Source organism: Equus asinus, chromosome 17 (genome assembly GCF_041296235.1).
Source record: "Equus asinus isolate D_3611 breed Donkey chromosome 17, EquAss-T2T_v2, whole genome shotgun sequence".
In the NCBI taxonomy this organism is placed as follows: domain Eukaryota; kingdom Metazoa; phylum Chordata; class Mammalia; order Perissodactyla; family Equidae; genus Equus; species Equus asinus.
Window position 1 is genome coordinate 49,950,875 of NC_091806.1, and position 18,289 is coordinate 49,969,163.

Here is an 18,289-nt window from a genome sequence, read left to right on the forward strand (position 1 = left end):
TGACCGCTTCAGGGCACCAGCCCTCCCACTGGGGCGCAGCTCGGCCTGCCCAGGAAGATGCCAGAGCCTTGCCCTGCGCGCCGCCCTGGGCCACCCCGCGGAGAGGGGCGCCCGGCCCTGGGGTGTCTGCACAGGGGGCCGCGGAGTGGGCGTTGGGGACTGAGGCAGGGAGCCTCGGTGCAGGCGGGGCGGGGCGGGGAGTCGCGTCCCGCCCCCTCCACCGCGCCCGTCCGCGGCGCCCGGTGACTCCAACCTGACGCTCAGGTTCCTCCTCGCGGCCCCGCCCCGGCCCGACCCGGCCCTGCCCGGCCCCGCCGCCAGTCCCTCCCGCCCGCCGGAGCCCGGGTGCCGCGGCGAGGCGCCGACAGACGGGCGGAGGGACGCGCGTACGCGGGGACCACGGGCTGCCCGGGCGCGGACGCGAGGAGCAGGTGAGCGCCACACAGGGTCCCCGACTCTGCGCGCCCCGACCCCCGGGTGCCCGCCGCCCTTTAGAGCAGGAGCGACGCGGGAGCCGAGCGCGCAGAGGGTGGGTGGGTGGGGCGGGCCCGCCCCGGCCTCAGTTTCCCCAGGTGGCGATGCGACGCCGGGCTCTGGCCTGGGGGGCATCAGGGCGCCAGGGGGCTGCGCCGGTCCCGCGGGCTTCCCCAGGGCCGGTGGCCAGGAGCCCGGTCCCGCTGCGGCCTGGCTTGTCTGGTCGGGTCCTGGGGCAGCCCGGGTGCGCCTGGGTATGTTTAAGCCAAGGGCCCATGAGTCAGCCGGCCCCCTCCCAGCCCTGGGGCTCGGCGGGGGGAACCCCTTCCTCAGGTGAAGGGGTTGGTGATCGGGTTCTCCGCAGCCCCTCGAAGGCCCCACACCACCCCCCTCCCCAGGCCAGGCTGGGGCCTCCTTTGAGGCCAGACCCTTGGGGTGAGCTAGCCTACTCCCTGTGGGTCAGATGTCAGGGCGCACTTCCTGGGTGTCTGAGCCAGGAGGAAACCGGGGCCAGGGAGGCATCAGGGTGGGGTCAGACTTCGGGTCAAGGTTGGGGTGTGGGAGTTTCAGGGAGGAGGTTGGGGGCCTGCTGCAGTGGCCCGTGTGGGATAGATCCATGGGGGTGGGCTCGCCGGGCCTGTGGGTGTCCTCCTTCCTCTGCTGGGCTGACTTGGGGTGACCGCTGAGCATGAGGGTGTCGCTGGTGGCAGGGTAGCCGGTAGGCAGGGTTCCCGGTACACCTGAAGTGTGCCCACAGACCACCTCTGCGCCCCCCTGCTGTAGTCAGCCCCAGCCCTCTAGGAGGCAGGGCCCCGCTGGTGGCACCTCCCCTCGCCTGCCATTGCACACCGCCCCCCAGCCCTGCCCAGTCCTCTCCTGGTCCCTGCTGGGCACCTGGGCCTCGATGGCTCAGCGCTCCACCCGGCCTGGTCTGTTCAGCCCTCTCTGCTTGCCTCGGTCTCCCTAGTGCACCCTCAGCACCCTCTCCCTACCCATGGCATCCCAGGCTTCTGCCTCCCTCCCACTGGGAGGGGTGCTCCCCCACCCATAGCTCCCAGACCTGAGCACAGCCTGGGCCTGAGGGGATCCCCCATTCCAGGGCCCCACCCGGCTCCCCCTGGGCCTTAAGCTGACTCCTCCCCAAGGTCACTGGGCTGCAGAGCTGGAATTTGAACTTGGAGCTGGTCCCTCCACCCTCCCTGCCCTGCTAGGGCCTCCTCCCCCTCCGCTGCCAACTGGGCACCATGCTCAGCCCTCCCTTTGCACCCGGAAAATGGCCAAAGCAGAACGAAAGTGCAACCTGGGCCCTGCGGCTCGGGGCCAGTGTCACCCCCACCCCCCACAGGGATCGTGTTCTACTGCCCCAGTCAGCTCAAGACGCCCCCTCTCCCCTCACTGGAGCAGGCCTGTAGGTGGCCCCAGCCTCACATGCCCTCCAACCCAGATGCCTGGACACACCTCCCTGGCTGGCCCAGAGGCCCCCCACCCCACCCCAGGGGGCTGAAGGCCGCAGGCTCCCCAAGGGGAGGGCCTGCATGTCACAGCCTGTGCGTGTCTGTGTGCCCGCAGGCCTGGGTTTCGCCCAGGTGTGTGTGTACCTGGACACACGTGCCTAGCACCCTTGGCTCAGCCCGCCAGGAATCCTATTAAGCAAACACTCAGGCTCACCCACTGAGGTCATGAGCATTCCAGACATTCTCCACGGACAGACGGACAGAGGAATCTGGCCGAGCCCCTTCCCTAACCCCTCCCCGGAGAGCCAGGACCCTCAGTGGTACGTGAGAGGGGTTGGCCCAAGGCCCCCAGGCCCCTGACACATCCTGGAAGCCCTCTCTGTAGGTAGGACCTGGTCAAACCGGAAAGTCCTGGGGCGCTCCCTGCCCTGGAAACCGGCACCCCTGGTTTGTGACCCCTGATCCTGACAGATTCTGACACACTGAAGCCACAGAGGGATGCCACCTGTGACATTTGATGGGCAGACAGTGTGAGCCCTGAGGTCCCCATGGAGCACAGACCCCCACAGGACAAGGACACATCAACCTGACCCAGGGACACCAGGCTCTGCTCATGCCACAGAGGGGGGCTCCCTCTGGATTTCACCCTGAGCTGTAGGTTCCCAGAGGCCCTCCCAACCCCTGGCTCCAGCCTCATCCTGTGCTGCCTTCCTCTCATGCCCAGTCCCAGCCACCTCAGGGCCTTTGAACATGCCTTTCGCTCTGCTTGGAAGGTGCTTTCTCCTCCCGATACCCCTTCAGAGGCCCTAGACACCTGTCTCACAGCCCCACCCCGGACAGCCTCTGGGGGTGGGACACCTCTGCCAGCCCATCCTGGGGGTCACTGTGGAGGACTGGGGCGAGATGAGGCTGCAGTGACAGCCAGATGGGACAGAGGGCAGGGGTGGTTCTGATGTGTCCTGGGATTCTGGCCAGGCTATCAGGGCTCCAGCCCCTGGATCTGGGTGGGAGGTGGGAGGAGGAGACTGAGGGCCTGCAATGGGAGTAGTGAGGCTGCTGGCCAGGCCCTGAGGAAATGTCAGCTCGACTCACCTGTCCACTCAGGTGTGGGCCGGGCACCAGGCCCTGGACTCAGGCCACACTGAGGTCTGCCCTTCCACCGCCAGCCGCCACCGAGGACGCCATGAGCCAGTCAGGGTCCGTGAGCTACTGCCCGGGTGCTGCCAAGTGAGCCCCCACCCCCACCCGCTCACCCCCTACCCACTGAGCAGTCCCCAGGGAGGGGTGCGGCATGGGACCCGCCCTCACCAGCCCCTCCTCTACAGTGGCAGCCTGGGCCGGTCTGACGGTGTGGCCAAGATGAGTGCCAAGGACCTGTTTGGTGAGTGAGGTTTGAGGACGGGAGGCCGTGGGGGACAGCCCAACCCACACATGCAGGGCTGTGATGGGCCCCCACCAGGGGAGGTGCAGGTCTGCCCTGGGAGCCCAGAGGGGCCCTTGGACCCTAATCAGCCAACAGCTGTTCAGGTGTCTCCCCAAAGCTCCCGGCCACTGAGCAGCCCTCCCCTACCATGCTGGTAAGGGGAGAGGCCTTTACTAATAATTCAGGGACCATCAATATTGATTCGCAGTGCTCTTTGCTGCAACCGGATCACCAAGGGAGGCGGGGGTTCAGGCAGGACTGAGTACCAGGTGTCTGCTCTGGGAGGGTGGGGCCTGGCCAGCCCCCAGACCCCCAGCTCTGCCCCTCCCCCGGACACACATGCTAGCCCTCCCCCTAGACACACTGTCTCATTTGTGCCTTTGGACAAGATGCCCAGTCTGGAAGGCAAGGAGCCCCAGGGAGGGGCAGGGAGATGTTAGCTGGCAGCTCTTAGGGTGGGAATGAGGGGGCCCAGACCCCTCCCCCAGGAAGGGGGAGCAGCCCCCATAGGAGGAGGCTGAGCCTCCTGTACCCCTGCCAGGGCAGACCCCCAGTCACAAGTGTGCCATCACCACTGTGAGCCGAGGGTCCTTCTCCAGGGGTTATTCTGGAGACAGAGGGACATCCACATTCTTCTGGGAGAGGCCCTCACTCACACTTCACGCCCTTGAGTCCTCCCTGCGGCCCAGCCTGGGAGTCCAGTCCCATGTGGACTGGGGGCTGCAGATCCCGCCCTCTGGGATGAGTGACTCGTGTCTCCCTGTTCAGAGCAGAGGAAGAAGTACTCCAACTCCAACGTCATCATGCATGAGACCTCCCAGTACCACGTCCAGGTGAGGCCGGCTGCCAGGGAGCACCCCTACCCCACGTGGCACCCCGTCCTCCCAGCTCCAGGATCCCCAGGCAGGGGGAAACTGAGCCCCAGAGAGAAGTGGTCAGTCCAGGTTCTGACACCTGCAGCAGGTGGCCAGAGCCAGGGACTGCCCCACGCTTGTCCTGGACTCAGCCATAAGGGGGGAGCCTCTCTCCAGTCCTGGGGAGCTCACAGTCTGGGGGACACAGGGGACCCTGGAGCTGTCAGAGGAGAGAAGACACCAGAAGCCAACACAGGCCAGATAAGACCAGCCCTGGGTGCTGTCTGGCACTCCCCTCAGCTGGGAACACCTGGTAGGAAGGAAATTGTCATCCTGGACCCAAAACAAGGGACTGGATTGGGGGGGAAGACAGAAGGAAGACCTTTGTATTGAGCAGCTGCAGGAAAGACCAGGGCTGCCTGATTCTGCCCGACTCCAGGGCAGTGGAGGCAGGCCGCCTGCACTCTCTGGACAGCGGCCGCTCAGCAAGGTTTTGCTCCTGTGTCAAGTTAAAGTCACACTTACAACTCAGGAATATGTTTCTTAAATGACCTCCCTGCTTTTGGCAGCTGGTTGTGTTCCTGGTTCGTGGCCCTTGTCCAAGCCTGCAGGGCAGCAGGCTAGGAATGGCGGAGGAGGGCAGGAGGTGGGGGGCCCCGGAACAGGGAAGATGAGGGGCCTGGACCAGGAAGGTGGGGGGTCCTAGACCAGGAAGAGGGGTTGTGTTGGACCAGGAAGATGAAGGGACTCTGGACCAGGAAGGTGAGGGGCCCTGGACCAGGAAGATGAGGGGCCTGGACCGGGAAGAGGGGTTGTGTTGGACCAGGAAGATGAGGGGACTCTGGACCAGGAAGGCAAGGACTTCCCTCCTGACAGCAACCTCCCTGCCTGCAGAGGCCAGACGAGTCACTGCTGTCTGTGCCTCAGTTTCCTAGTCTGTGCAATGGGTCCACAGAGACATCGGGAGTCCCCAGGCTCTTGAATTGGCCTGTGTTGGGAGCGGCCCTCCCTGCCAGCCTGGGTAGGGTGGAGCTATTTTGTGCGGCCAGGCTGGTGACTGCTGCCAGCTCATTGTCCTAGGGCAGGGCACAGAGAGTGGATGGGTCAGCTGCATCCCTTTCATTCCCAGGCGGCTCGGCCACCTCTCTCAGGGAGGGAGAACTTTGTCCTTCTTGGTGAGGAACCACCTATGCCACTGGGGCCTCCCAGCCCTTCTCCTGGACTTTGGTCCAAGCTGGCCTGTGGAAGGACCCCAGCCCGGGGGCACCGCTCCTGTCTGCCCAGCAGCCAGCAAGGCCAGGGGAGTGGGCAGGGTTTGCCTGCACCTCCCGGATGAGGAAGCTGAGGCACAGAGAGAGAATGAGAGGTGGGGGCAAGATCAGACCCACCCTGACAATGCGGGGGCTGCTGAAGCCTTGTGGGTTTGTTTTTTTTAACTTTTTTCTAAATTAGCATACAGTGAAATTGACCCTGTGTGGTCACAGCTTTCCCCCACCCCAATGTCTGGCGATGCTGCTCTGTCCTCCATCGCTAGAGTTTTGTCTTTTTGAGAATCCCATATAAATGAAGTCACACGGTTTATAATTATCCTTGTTCTTCTGCTTTGTAAACTTATTTCAAGAAAATGCGTGTGTAGAGCAGGACTTCCCTACAGCAATATGCTGCGGGGGCCCCTGCACGGCACCGCGTCTGTCCACAGGCTCCCTACTGACCGGGAGGCGTCCTTCACATACATGGTTGGGCGGGTGGGTTGGAAACATCTTCTCCCAGTCTGGCTTGTTGATTCGAATGTATAGCTGTCTTTCTTTCTTTTTTTTTTTTTTTCTGAGGAAGATTAGTCCTGAGCTAACTGCTACCAATCCCCCTCTTTTTGCTGAGGAAGAGTGGCCCTGAGCTAACATCCATGCCCATCTTCCTCTACTTTATATGTGGGACGCCTACCACAGCATGCCTTGCCAAGCGGTGCCATGTCCGCACCTGGGATCCGAACCCCGGGCCGCTGAAGCAGAACGTGTGCACTTAACTGCTGCACGACCTGGCTGGCCCCCATAGCTGTCTTTCGATGAGCAGAAATGTTTACTTTTAATGATGTCCAATCATATCCATTTTTCTTTTATGGTTAGGGTTTGTTTTTTGGGTTTTTTTTTTTTGTCATTACTTGACCCAAGGCTCTAAAGATTTCTTCCTGTGTTTTCTTCTAGATACTTCTTAGTTTAGGCTTTTACCTTTAGGCCTATGGTCCATTTTAAATTCATTTTTGCGTATGGTGTGACTCAAGGCTAATTTTTGGGGTATGAGACTCAAGGCCAATTTTTTCCCCATGGGATGTGCATTTATATTAAAAAGACTTTCCTTCCCTCATTAAATTGCTTCAGTGCCTTTGTCAAAAATCGGTGAATTAGGAATGGGTGGGTCTATTCCTGGACTCGGTCTCTTTCACCCTCTTTCGCTCATTGTAGCTTTGTTATCTATCTTGAAATCAGGCCACATGAGTCCTCCAACTTTGTTGTTTTTCTTCAAGATTTTCTTGACTATTCTAAGTTCTTCGGACTGGCATTTACGTTTTAGAATCAAATTGTCCATTTCTACCACCAAAAAAAGCCTCTTAGAATTTTGATTGGCATTGAGTCAAATCTTTGGATCCATTTAGGGAGAATTGATATCTTTCCCATTGAGTGTTTGCCATCCGTGAACCCAGTGTCTCCACTTACTGGATCTTCTCTCATTTCTCTCAGGATGTTTTGTGGGTTCACTGTAGAGACCTGACGTATCTTTTGTTAAAACACATCTTTAGGTGTTTAATTTTTATATACTGTTGTAAATGGTATTTTTTAAATTTTATTTTCCAATTGTTGCTAGCATATAGAAAAACAATTGAAGTTTCATATACTGATGCAGTATCCTGAGACTTCCCTGAATTCGTTGGTTTTTCTGGTCGTTTGCTCTTAGAGTCATTGGATTTCATACAGATACAATCACATTGTCTGAAAATGTTAATTTCTTATTTTTAGCCACTTTCTTTCTCTTGCTTCATTGCCCTGGCTAGGACCACGAGGTCAATGCTGAAGAAAAGTAATGTGAGTGGCAACCCTTGACCTGTGTCCAGTCTTAGAAGAAAGTAGTCAAGGTTTTCCCGTATTCTATGCTGTGTGTTTTGGTACATACCCTTTGTTAGAGGGAAAGTTCCTCTCCGTTCCGTGTGTGCTGAGAGTTTTTATCATTTAAGATGTTGGATTTTGTCAAATGCTTTCTCTGTTGAGAAATCTATCGACTGAATCTGTTGAGACTCATTCACTGCTGTTCACGTAGGGAATCACGCTGATGGACTTTCTTGAACACTGAACCAACCTTGCATTTCTGGGCTGAATCTCATTTATTCATGGTGTGTTATCCTTTTAATGGGTTGACAGACTAATTGGTAATACTTTGTAAAGGATATTTTGCATTAATGTTTATTAGGTCTTTGCCTTTTCCTGTAATGCCCTTGCAGGCCTTGGTGTCAGAGTTACGTTGGCCTTACAGAACGAGTGGGGAATTATTCCCTCCTCTTCTGTTCTTAGAGAGAGTTTATGAAAAACTGTGATTATTTCTTCCTTAAGTCTCTGATGGGATTCACCTGTGAGGCCCTCTGAGGCTGGAGTTCTCTTTGTCAGAAGGTTTTGGGTTATGAATTCACATTGATGCCTGTAAGACGTGTAACGATGTCACCTCTTTTTTTCTGGCTATTGATAATTTGTGTTTTCTCTATTTTTCTCTTGATCAGTCTTGCTAGGGGGCTATCAATTTCATTAATCTTCCAGAACTGACTCTGGGCTTCATTGATTTTTCTCTCTTGTTTGTTCGTTCACTGGTTTGTTGATCTCCGCTCTTAATTTCTTTCCTTCCACTTACTCTGGGTTTTATTTGATTGTCTTTTCCTACTTTCTTAAGGGGACTGCGTCGGTCATTGGTAATAAGCCTTCCTTCTTTCCTAACATTCATTTAAGCTACACAGTTCCCTGGAAGAACTCCGTTAGCTGTATCCACGATTTTGGTGTGCGTGTTTTTATTATCGCTCAGTTCAGAATGCTTTCTCATTTTCCTGTGACTTCCTTGACACAGGGCTCATTTAGACGGTTCTTCATTTTTCACGTAAGCATTTACAGCTGTAAATTTCCACCAGCACTGCGTTTAGTGAGTTGGGTTTTCATTTTCATTCGTCTCTAAGTATTTTCTTATTTCCCTGTGACCTCATCTTTCACCCGTTGGTTGTTTAAAAATGCGTTTAAGTTTCCACAAATTTGGACCCACGAGTGATTTAGAAGTGTGTTGCTTAATTTCCGATTTTGGGGGGGTTTCCAGTTATCTTTTTGTTATCTCTGTCTGATTTAATTCCACTATGGTCAGCGAACATACTCTGTGTGGTTTCAGTCATTTGAGATTGACGGAGTCTTGTTCTGTGGCCCGGTAGCACAGTTTATTTGGTTTGGTCGTGTTGTGCTTTGCTTAACAACATGTTTTGGGTTTTACCCTGCCTGGCACAGACAGATCAGCTGCCTTCTATCCCATCACGTGCTTCTGCCGACTTATCTCTCTAACCTGCTGATGGACCTGTAGGTCAGGTCCAGCCCCTATTACTACAAACACTTGTGCAGTGAGCAGCCCCGCACCCATGCCATGTTCTGCACGTGTGCAGTTCCCTGCAGCAGAATTGTGAGAGGAAAGCGTGTGCATCTTCAGAGGTGTCACCGATTTCTCCCCAGAGTGGCTGGCCATGTGCAGAATGAGGGTTCTTCCGTTTCTCCACAGCTTAACCCATAGATGTAACCCACAGGGATTTGTTAGTACTGCTCAGTAGAATAGGTAAAAAATTCAATTGTTGATTCATTCCTAACACAGTGGTCTCAGAGTTTCAATTTGCAATTCTTCTATTGAATGAGATTGTGCACAATTTTCTATATTAAAAAGTTACTAGGGCCGGCCCCCTGGCGTGGTAGTGAAATTTGCACACTCTGCTTCAGCAGCCTGGGTTCTAGGGTTTGGATCCCACGTGCAGACCTACACTGTTCGTCAAGCCACACTGTGGCGGCAACCCACGTATAAAGTAGAGGAAGAGTGGCCACAGATGTTAGCTCAGGGACAAGCTTCCTCAGCAAAAGAAAGAAAGTTACTTATATTTCTTTTCCTGTAGACTCTCTGTTCACATCTTTTGCGAGTTTTTCTTTTGCGGTGTTAAACTTTTAGTTATTTACAATTTTTTTCATTTATTGTTGGTATCCTTAATTATTATATTTAACAAAATAGAGCTTTTAACAAAGTAAGCACTACGTTTGTAATGCAAATTGGTCTTTTTGTATATTAAGAAAATTAGCCTTCATCATATCTATTCGATCTATTTTTTTTTCACTTTGTTCTTTTTTACTTTATATATGGCATTTTTTTTCCAGGCAGAAACTTTTGTTTTTTTATTGAGTCAGATGTATTGGTCTTTTCTTTCGAGCATCTGGATTTTCTTCCTTGCTCAGGAAAGTGCCCCCGTGAGGAAGTCTCACTGTCAGCAATCTCCCAGCGTTTTCCTCCAGCGCTTTCATGGTTTCGTGTTTTACAGTTAGGTCTTGACTGCCTGGAGTCGATGTCCGTGTTGATCCAGCTGTCCCAGCGTTGTTTACCGAATCCAGCAAAGGGCAGCACGGACACTTGGGGGAGGCTGGCAGGAGGAGGGGCCTGAGCTCGGCTTGGAGCGAGAGGAGAGGAGGACACTGGGAAGGAGAGGGCTGGGCTGGCCAAGGGTCTCCAGGGGCGGCCCCAGACCCCAGACGGCCGCCCAGGACGCTCACTTCCTCCCTGCGTGTTCATTGACGGCCTGGGCTCTGGGGAGACAGCAGTGAGCCCGGCAGCCGATAAATAAACAAAGAAGCATGCTGCCGGATCACGATAAATAAAAACCAGGGCACGTCAGGGTTGCGGTATCAGAGCGAGGCTGTAGCTGGGCAATCAGGAAGGCAGCGTCCCAGCAGAATCCTGAAGGAACAGAGAGCTGGGGAAGCCCAGGGGAGGGGGGTAGAGAAAGCGTGTGCCAGGTCTACTGGGGGGAAGGGAGGCTGGTGTTCCCGGAGCCCAGCGACAGGAGACAGGATGGGGTGGGAGACTGTTTGTGTAGGGTTGCTAAGGGTCTTATTGGGGCATGTCCAGGGCCCCCACGGACATCCACCAAGGCAGAGAAGAGACCCCCTTAAGGTGGGGTTGTGTGTCTTCAGGCCCCCAGGACAGGGATGTTCCCCCTCAGACCCCCAGGGTTGGCTGTGGCCCTCTGACCCCCCAGGGCACAGCCCTTTGGCCCTGGCTTTTGGCACAAGGAGGGCTCTGCCCTGAGTGACCGCCTGCTGCCGGTCCCCAGCACTTGGCCACATTCATCATGGACAAGAGTGAGGCCATCGTGTCTGTGGACGACGCCATCCGGAAGCTGGTGCAGCTGAGCTCCAAGGAGAAGATCTGGACACAGGAGATGCTGCTGCAGGTCAACGACAAGTCTCTGCGGCTGCTGGACATAGAGTCCCAGGTGCGGCTGCAGGGGCAGGGAGGGCGGCCGCCTGTCCTGCAAGGTGGGCCAAGGATGTGGCCAAGAGGCACAGCTGGGCTCTGTGGGGGGCGGGGAACAGGAGAGGGCAAAGGGCTGGCAGGCCAGGAGGGACCAGAAGAGGCTGAGAGTCCAGGGGAGCCACATCACACAAGGCCATGTCCACCTCTGCCAGAGCCTGTCCACCAGCTGTACCGAGCCAGGGCCTGGCAGTGTCCAGAGATCCGTGTGCCACAGCTGTGGCTGTTGCCTGGTGGAGTCCTGTGTCTGTGTCCACGTCGCTTTTCTGTGCCTGCCAGTTACGCTTGTATTTGCGTCCGTTGCACGAGCTCCACAGGCTGGGCCTACATGTCGCACCCGTGTCCATGGCACTGTGTCCGTCACTCGGATCCATCCCGTGCCCACGGCTGTGAGCCCACGTCCATGTCCGGGTCCATGTTTGAGTCACGCCTGTGCGACATGGCTGAGCCCGCGTCCAAGCCCATGTCCAGGTCCCCGTCCAAGCCCCCTTGTCCCCCAGGAGGAGCTAGAGAACTTCCCGCTGCCAACTGTGCGGCACAGCCAGACGGTGCTGAACCAGCTGCGCTACCCGTCGGTGCTGCTGCTTGTGTGCCAGGACTCAGAGCAGAACAAGCCCGACATCCACTTCTTCCACTGCGACGAGGTGGAGGTGAGGTGGGGCCGGGCCAGGGCGGGCAGGGGGCAGGGGCACCGTGGCCACCCAAGCCATCCTGACCCCTGTCCTTGCAGGCAGAGCTGGTGCACGAGGACATCGAGAGCGCACTGGCCGACTACCGGCTGGGGAAGAAGATGCGGCCGCAGACCCTGAAGTAGGGCCGCGGGGCACGGTGGGGGGTGGGGGTAGTGGGGGCAGAGGGGCTGGCCCGGGGCCGTGGCCAGGCTGAGCGGGGCCTTCGTCCCCACTCCAGGGGCCACCAGGAGAAGATCCGGCAGCGGCTGTCGGTCCTGCCTCCCCCCCAGGGCCCGGCCCCCATCCCCTTCCAGCGCCACGGCGGGGACTCCCCTACCACCAAGAACCGAGTGGGCCTGCCTGTGCCGCTCAGTGAGCCAAGTAGGCAGAGGGGCTGGGCTGGGGGTTGCATGGGGGTCCGTGCGGGGGCTCCGGTCAGCAGCAGCTCTGTCTCCCACCCAGGCTTCCTCCGGCGGGAGTCTCTGGAGGAGGAGCCGCGGGCCGTGCTGGCGCAGAAGATAGAGAAGGAGACGGTGGGTCTTGCTCAGGACCGTCTGGGGCGCCCACCCACCCTGTGCCCCCAGGGGCTGCCCCCAGCCAGCACCCACGCCCAGCCCCAGGCTGGGGGGCCAAGAGGCCGCGCGCTTGGGGCTGTCCCTGCAGCAGGCGGGACGCCTGAGGCTGACCTCTGCCCCCACCCACTCTGCCCCCAGCAAATCCTCAACTGCGCCCTGGACGACATCGAGTGGTTCGTGGCTCGGCTGCAGAAGGCGGCTGAGGCTTTCAAGCAGCTGAACCAGCGCAAGAAGGGGAAGAAGAAGGGCAAGAAGGGGCCTGCAGGTGGGGGCCCAGGGTTGGGGAGGGACGGCGTGGAGGGCAGAGGAGCGGGGCAGCCAATGGGGAGATGGGGAGACAAAGGGGCAGCAGAGGCAGGGGGTGGGGCGGAGGTCAGGGTCAGGTTGGGGTTGGGGGACAGAAGGGGCCACTGGTCTGGGGAAGGTGCTGTCGGAGCGTGTGGACTGCGTCAGACTGGATTGCCAGATCCACTGGGTGCAGCGACAGGGGCAGCCAGGCTCATGGCCACCCCGCCATTCCAGAGGGCGTCCTCACGCTGCGGGCACGGCCCCCCTCCGAGGCTGAGTTTGTGGACTGTTTCCAGAAAACAAAGCTGGCCATCAACCTGCTCGTGAGTGCCCCCGCCCCTCCCCACCCTGTCCCTCTGTGCTGACATTGTTGGGGGGGTCCAGGATCCTTGTCCCCTGCCCTGTCTGTCTGCCACCTGCTCACTCACGGCCTCCCCCCACCCAGGCCAAGCTGCAGAAGCACATTCAGAACCCCAGCGCAGCAGAACTGGCGCACTTCCTCTTCGGGCCTCTGGACCTGGTGCCTGGGGCTGGGGGGCGCGCGGGCCCGGGGGGTTGGGGAGCCAGGGCCGCGGGGTGACTGCCCCTGGTTGAGGGCGGGGAAAGCAAGTGGCCACCTTCGGCAGCTGGCTGGGGCCGGGCATCCCCCTCCAAGTGGTGGGCGCTGTGAGCCGGCCTCTGGTGCTGTGGGCGGGCAGGTGGGCGGGCCAGGGCTGAGGTCCAGTGGCATGACCCCCTCTGAACCCTGCCGTGCCCCAGATTGTCAGCACCTGTGGTGGCCCAGACATCGCACGCTCAGTCTCCAGTCCCCTGCTCTCCCGTGACGCTGTGGGCTTCCTGCGCGGCCACCTGGTCCCCAAGGAGATGGCGCTATGGGAGTCGCTGGGGGAGACCTGGACACGCCCCCGGTAGCACAGCGGGCAGGGAGGGGTGGGGAGGGGGCCCAGGAAGGCCAATGCAGGGCACTGGCCAGACCAGAGTGGGGTCCCTGGCAGGCCGGGCTGGGGGCCTTGCGTGGGACCAGTTTGAATGGGTGGGCACGGCTCACCCCCGGGACCTCCCACCCCAGCTCCGAGTGGCCACGGGAGCCGCGGGTGCCCCTCTACGTGCCCAAGTTCCAGAGCGGCTGGGAGCCCCCCTTGGACGTGCTGCAGGAGGCTCCCTGGGAAGTGGAGGGGCTGGTGTCCGCCCCCAGTGACGAGGTCAGAGCACCCACAGCCTCCCACCCCACTGCTCTCCCCCTCAGCCCCCCTCTGCCCACAGCCCTCACCACTCCTGCCCCACCTCCCAACCCAGCCCCCACCCCGCGCCAAGCCCAGACAGTCCACTTTTCCCTCAGCCGACTCCAGGGAGCCGACTGTCCTTCCGAAGCTCCCAGAAGCACAGCCTTGTACCTGAGCCAACATCCCCAGGAGACGTCCTTCCCCCAGTCAGCTCCCCACATATTCTCAGGTAAGCTCCCCTCAAAGTGGAGGAGTGTGGCACTCACCCCTCAAAACACAGAGGCTCTGGCATGAGTACGCTGCCACCAGGTGGTGGCAAATGCCTTGTTCATGCCGTTGAAAATAGCTGTTTCCAAACTAGAGCCAGGTTTTCGTTCTAACTTTATAATATACAGTTGAAGGGAAAATGTCAAAGGCTACCTGTAAATTCACTGTTCTAATACATCCTCTCTTTTCATGTCTCCACATTTATGTGTTAGAATCCTGGTTAGAAATTTACTAAACCACTGAACTTAAGTGGTTTCGCCATTCCCTGTTGCCCTGTTGGGGCTGATTAGGCCCAGCCTCAGGGTCAGAGAATGAGACTGAGGGTCTGGCTAGACCAGCCTTTCCTCACCACACACACACATTTCCGCAGACCACATCAGCAGACCCAAGATCGGGGAGCCGCCATCCTTCTCCATCTCTCCTCCCACTTTCTGTTCTCGCTCTGGCCCCCGATTTGCCTAGGGAGGCGGTTATCCTGCCCAAGCCAGGCCACATCCATGTTTTAACTAAGTGTGTCCGTCCCCTTGCCCCACAGCACCAGCCTGGTACCCGTGGTTCCTGGCCTAAGGCCACGCTTTAAGAAACATTTTCATCCTCTGACCTCCAGCCCCTGGCCAGTCCACTCTGGCCAATCGTGACAGCCCTGCCAGGGCTCCTGGGGCCACCCCAGCCTCAGCCCCTCTCTTCCTCAGTGTCCTGAGGCCTGCACCTGGATGGTCGGGGGCCTGAGTGACCGGGAGGGATGGCCCAGTGTAGGCGGCAGCCACAGGCCTGCTCTGTGCTGAGGCTGGGACACCCCCAGCCAGAGCTGCCCCCCCGTGGCCCTGCCGCTCGTGGGCAGACCTGGTTGTGTGTGCTCGTGCACTGTCTACAGTGCTCAAAGGGCCACAGCTCTGAAAATGCCTGGCCCTCCTTCTTGGTCAGCTGCTTTCCAGGAGCAGCTGTGACCATGTCATTTCTCGGGTATCTACCTGGCTCTGGTTCCCCTGGGGGACCGGGCCTAGAGAGCCCCTGAGGTGGCCTGGGCTGGGGAGGGCCTTGCTGTGCCCACAGGCCCCTGCGTCCCACCCGCCTCTGCCACCCCCACCTCCACACAGGGAGCCCCAGACGCTCTGGGGCTGTCACAGTTTCCATTCCCGGCTGATGAGCCGCAGCCTCTCTCTGCTGCGACCTCGGAGAGCCGAACGGGAGGCAGCCACGCACCTGGGAAGCTGCTCCCCCGACCTGGCCCCAGGTCCAAGAGGAGACCCAAGCCCAGTCCTGGCCCTCAGCCCTTCCCGTTCCACATAGGGGCTACGAACCCACACCAGCCATGGCCAAGTACGTCAGGGTCCTCTATGACTTCACAGCCCGGAACGCCAACGAGCTGTCTGTGCTCAAGGACGAGGTCCTGGAGGTGAGTGGGGGCCGGGTGGGAGGCGGCTGCCCAGGGGAGGCCAGGCCGGGCTGGGGAGCAGGCGGGGGCCAGTCTGCGTCACACTGGGGCCTGACCTGTCTGCCCGATCCCTTTCCCCAGGGCTGTACCATTGGGCTCCAGTCTTGGAATCTGGGTCCACAGCCTGCCCCCCACCCTCAGCACAACCTGGCTGAGGGGCCTCCCTGTCTTGGGGATCTCGGAGGGGGCTCGGGGCTCCTGTGCTAGGTTGGGCTCGGCTCAGGCTGGAGGATGGGCCCCCTCTGTGCAAGCAGGGGACCTTCCAACCCAGCAGGGGCTTGTTATTCATGCCCACCCTGGAGACCCCTCACAGTACTGTCTGTGTTTGGTGCCAATCCCAAATCCAGGCCACCCACTGGGGGACAGAAAGTAGAGCGGGCTGGGGGGGGGGGGTGTACGGTGATCTACATCCACAACCAGGCCAGAGACACCTGGCTCAGGATGCTGCCAAGGTGGGAGGGGGTCAGGGGGAGGGTGGCCCCTATGGGTAGGATGTAAGGGCTGGTGGGGTGAGGGGGCGCCATAAGACTTGGGGGGGCGCTCACGGCAGGGGAGACATCAGAACTCTCTCTGGCCCGTCTGTAAAGAGGGGCTCATGCTGGTGGTCTGAGCACCCCACACTGGTGCCCATGGCTGGAGGAGAGGTGGGACCTGTGAGTCAGGGGTGACTGTGGAGGTGTGGCGCCCACAGGTGCTGGACGACAGCCACCAGTGGTGGAAGCTTCGCAATCGCAGTGGCCAGGCAGGCTACGTGCCCTGCAACATCCTGGACGAGACCCGGCTGGAGGACATCCCCCCAGAGCAGGCGAGTGGGAGGGGAGAGGTGTCTGCAGTCAGGGCTGGGCTGTGTCCCACTTGGTGGGGGAGGCAGCTTGGGGGGTGGTAGGTGCAGCCCAGCCTCAGCCAAAGACCGGGCCCTAGGCCTGAATCCTTGCTGCAGCGGCTGGTGTGGGGGCTCCCGGGGTCTCGGCCAAGGTTAGGAAGGGCTGGCCCCTGGGCCAGGGGGATCCTGGGCAGGTCCTGGGATGGCGAGGGGGAGGGGGCAGGAGAGGTGCCTCACATTCTTACTCCAACACTGCTGGGAGGAATGGAGAGCTGAGCCTGATGGCACCCCTCACCCCGCCTCGCCACACACCCCTGCAGGCCGGGCTGAAATACTGGGGTCCTGCCAGCCCAACCCACAAGCTGCCCCCAAGCTTCGCCGGGAACAAAAATGGTGAGGAATAGGGCCACCAGACAGCTGCGGTCTGGGGACCCAGAGTCACCTGGGGAGAGGGTGGAGGGGGGCCCCACCAGGGGACGGGAGCCCTGGGTCAGCACAGTGGGGGCAGGGCCTAAACCGCCACCCTCACCCCGCAAGAACTGATCCACCACATGGATGAGGTCAATGACGAGCTCATCAAGAAGATCAGCAACATCAAGACGCAGCCGCAGCGGCCCTTCCGCGTGGAGCGCAGCCAGCCGGTCAGCCTGCCCCTCACCTACGAGTCGGGCCCCGATGAGGTCCGCGCCTGGCTGGAGGCCAAGGCCTTCAGCGCCCGGTGAGCCCGCAGTGGGCATGTGGAGTGGCAGGGGACCGGCAGTTGCGGGCAGGAGGCCAGCAGGTGCAGGCAGGGGCCTGGCAGGGGTAGACAGGTGGGATCAAGGGGCCAGCAGGTGCAGACAGGTGCGGGCAGGTGCTGGCAGGTGCGGGCAGGTGCAGGCTGCAACGCCCGCAGCCCCACCCTCACACCCGACCCCTCTTGGCTCTTGCCCCCCAGGATCGTGGAGAACCTGGGCATCCTGACCGGGCCCCAGCTCTTCTCGCTCAACAAAGATGAGCTGAAGAAAGTGTGCGGGGAGGATGGCATCCGCGTGTACAGCCAGCTCACGGTGCAGAAGGCCGTCCTGGAGGTGAGCTAGTGCCCACCCTCCTGCACCCCCCCGCCCCAGCACACCCCCCACCCCCTTGCGGGAAAAGGGGAAGGCAGAGGGACCCTGACCTGCGCTCTCCTAGGCTAAGACTGCCCCATCCCCCCTCCTCAGAAGCAGCAAGGTGGGTCGGAGCTGGAGGAACTCATGAACAAGTTTCATTCCAAGAACCAGAGGAGGATGGAGGAGGAGAGCTAGACCTGGCTGTTTGGGGCCCCCTTGCACCTGTGGCTGGGGAGACACACCTGCGGGACCCACCCCCAGCGCCTGGAGTATTATTTTTGTATGTGTATGTATTTTGTACTGTGGACACGGGATGGAGCGTGCTGCTGGCTGGGGGCCCCTGCACCTGGCTGGAGCCTGCTCACCTGCCTCGTGACACATGGCCTGTCCTCAGCAATGCCCCAGCCCACGCTCACCCACCTGCTCCAAGGCCCACCTCAGCCAAACCTACTGCCTAGAGGTGCCAGCCCCTCGTCCACCCAACCCCTGAGGTCTGTTCCAGACCCAGCCCAGCTCCCTTCCCACCTCAACCCACACCTCTCCCCAAGGCCACAGAACCCCCAGGGACTTTTCCTCTGGCCTCTCGTGTCCACAAGGGGGTTCCCCCTGGCCCTTGTGACTCTGGCCCTATCCCCACCCTCATGGATGCTCACTTCCACACCCTCTTGCACCCAGCTGCACCCCTACACCTCTGGACGGGCTGTGGGCCAGAAGGGCAGCAGATCTCAGTTGCCCAGCCACCCTGAGCACTAAGCTGACCCAACTGCTGACCCTTGCCTTCAGATATTGCCCACAGCACCCATCCAGTGCACTGACCCCCAAGGGTGGTGGTGGGGAGCTCCAGGCCCCACTGGAGTGGGCTCCATGCTGTACTCCCTCCCCCATGTTGAGGAGCGAGCATGGACTGGACACATACTCGCCCAAGCCCTGGCCTTGGACACCCCCCGCCCCCACCCCACCCCCTTGGCAGAGCCTAAAAAAGGAACTTTTTCTGACCAAGTCTCAGGCCAGCCTCACCCCGCATGCTGTGCGGGTGGCAGGTGAGTCTTGGAGCCCTGGACTCTGAGGGTCACGCCCCAGAGATGAGAGGTGACGAGGCTCAAAGGCCATGTCATTAAACCAGTTAAGTCTCCTA

General features: G+C 59.5%; 1 protein-coding gene across 4 annotated transcripts; it reads left to right on the forward strand.

Moving 5' to 3' along the window:
- Positions 1-288: 288 nt before the first annotated feature.
- Positions 289-18,289, forward strand: EPS8L2 (EPS8 signaling adaptor L2). 4 transcript variants are annotated; one of them, XM_070488476.1, is made up of 22 exons: positions 372-431; positions 2,400-2,582; positions 3,033-3,155; positions 3,254-3,309; positions 4,120-4,184; positions 10,582-10,743; positions 11,282-11,431; positions 11,512-11,591; positions 11,691-11,833; positions 11,915-11,985; positions 12,166-12,292; positions 12,550-12,638; positions 12,761-12,835; positions 13,075-13,223; positions 13,385-13,517; positions 13,655-13,767; positions 15,096-15,201; positions 15,932-16,045; positions 16,384-16,456; positions 16,601-16,781; positions 17,001-17,133; positions 17,266-18,289. In XM_070488476.1, the coding sequence occupies exons 2-22, from the start codon at positions 2,542-2,544 to the stop codon at positions 17,347-17,349; spliced, it is 2,268 nt and encodes a 755-aa protein (XP_070344577.1). In that variant the 5' UTR covers positions 372-431; positions 2,400-2,541; the 3' UTR covers positions 17,350-18,289. The 4 variants fall into 4 exon arrangements, with proteins under 4 accessions (XP_070344580.1, XP_070344579.1, XP_070344577.1 ...); XM_070488477.1 differs by having other exon boundaries at positions 3,033-3,125; XM_070488479.1 differs by lacking the exon at positions 2,400-2,582 and having other exon boundaries at positions 289-431; positions 3,033-3,125.

What these genes read in the sequence shown, in the direction of transcription:
- EPS8L2 (XM_070488476.1), top strand. Translation starts at nt 2,542, where the DNA reads ATGCCACAGAGGGGGGCTCCCTCTGGATTTCACCCTGAGCT. An exon ending in TGTCCGCCCCCAGTGACGAG is followed by an intron (nt 13,518 to 13,654) that starts GTCAGAGCACCC and finishes CTTTTCCCTCAG; the next exon opens with CCGACTCCAGGGAGCCGACT. An exon ending in TGCAGAAGGCCGTCCTGGAG is followed by an intron (nt 17,134 to 17,265) that starts GTGAGCTAGTGC and finishes CCCCCTCCTCAG; the next exon opens with AAGCAGCAAGGTGGGTCGGA.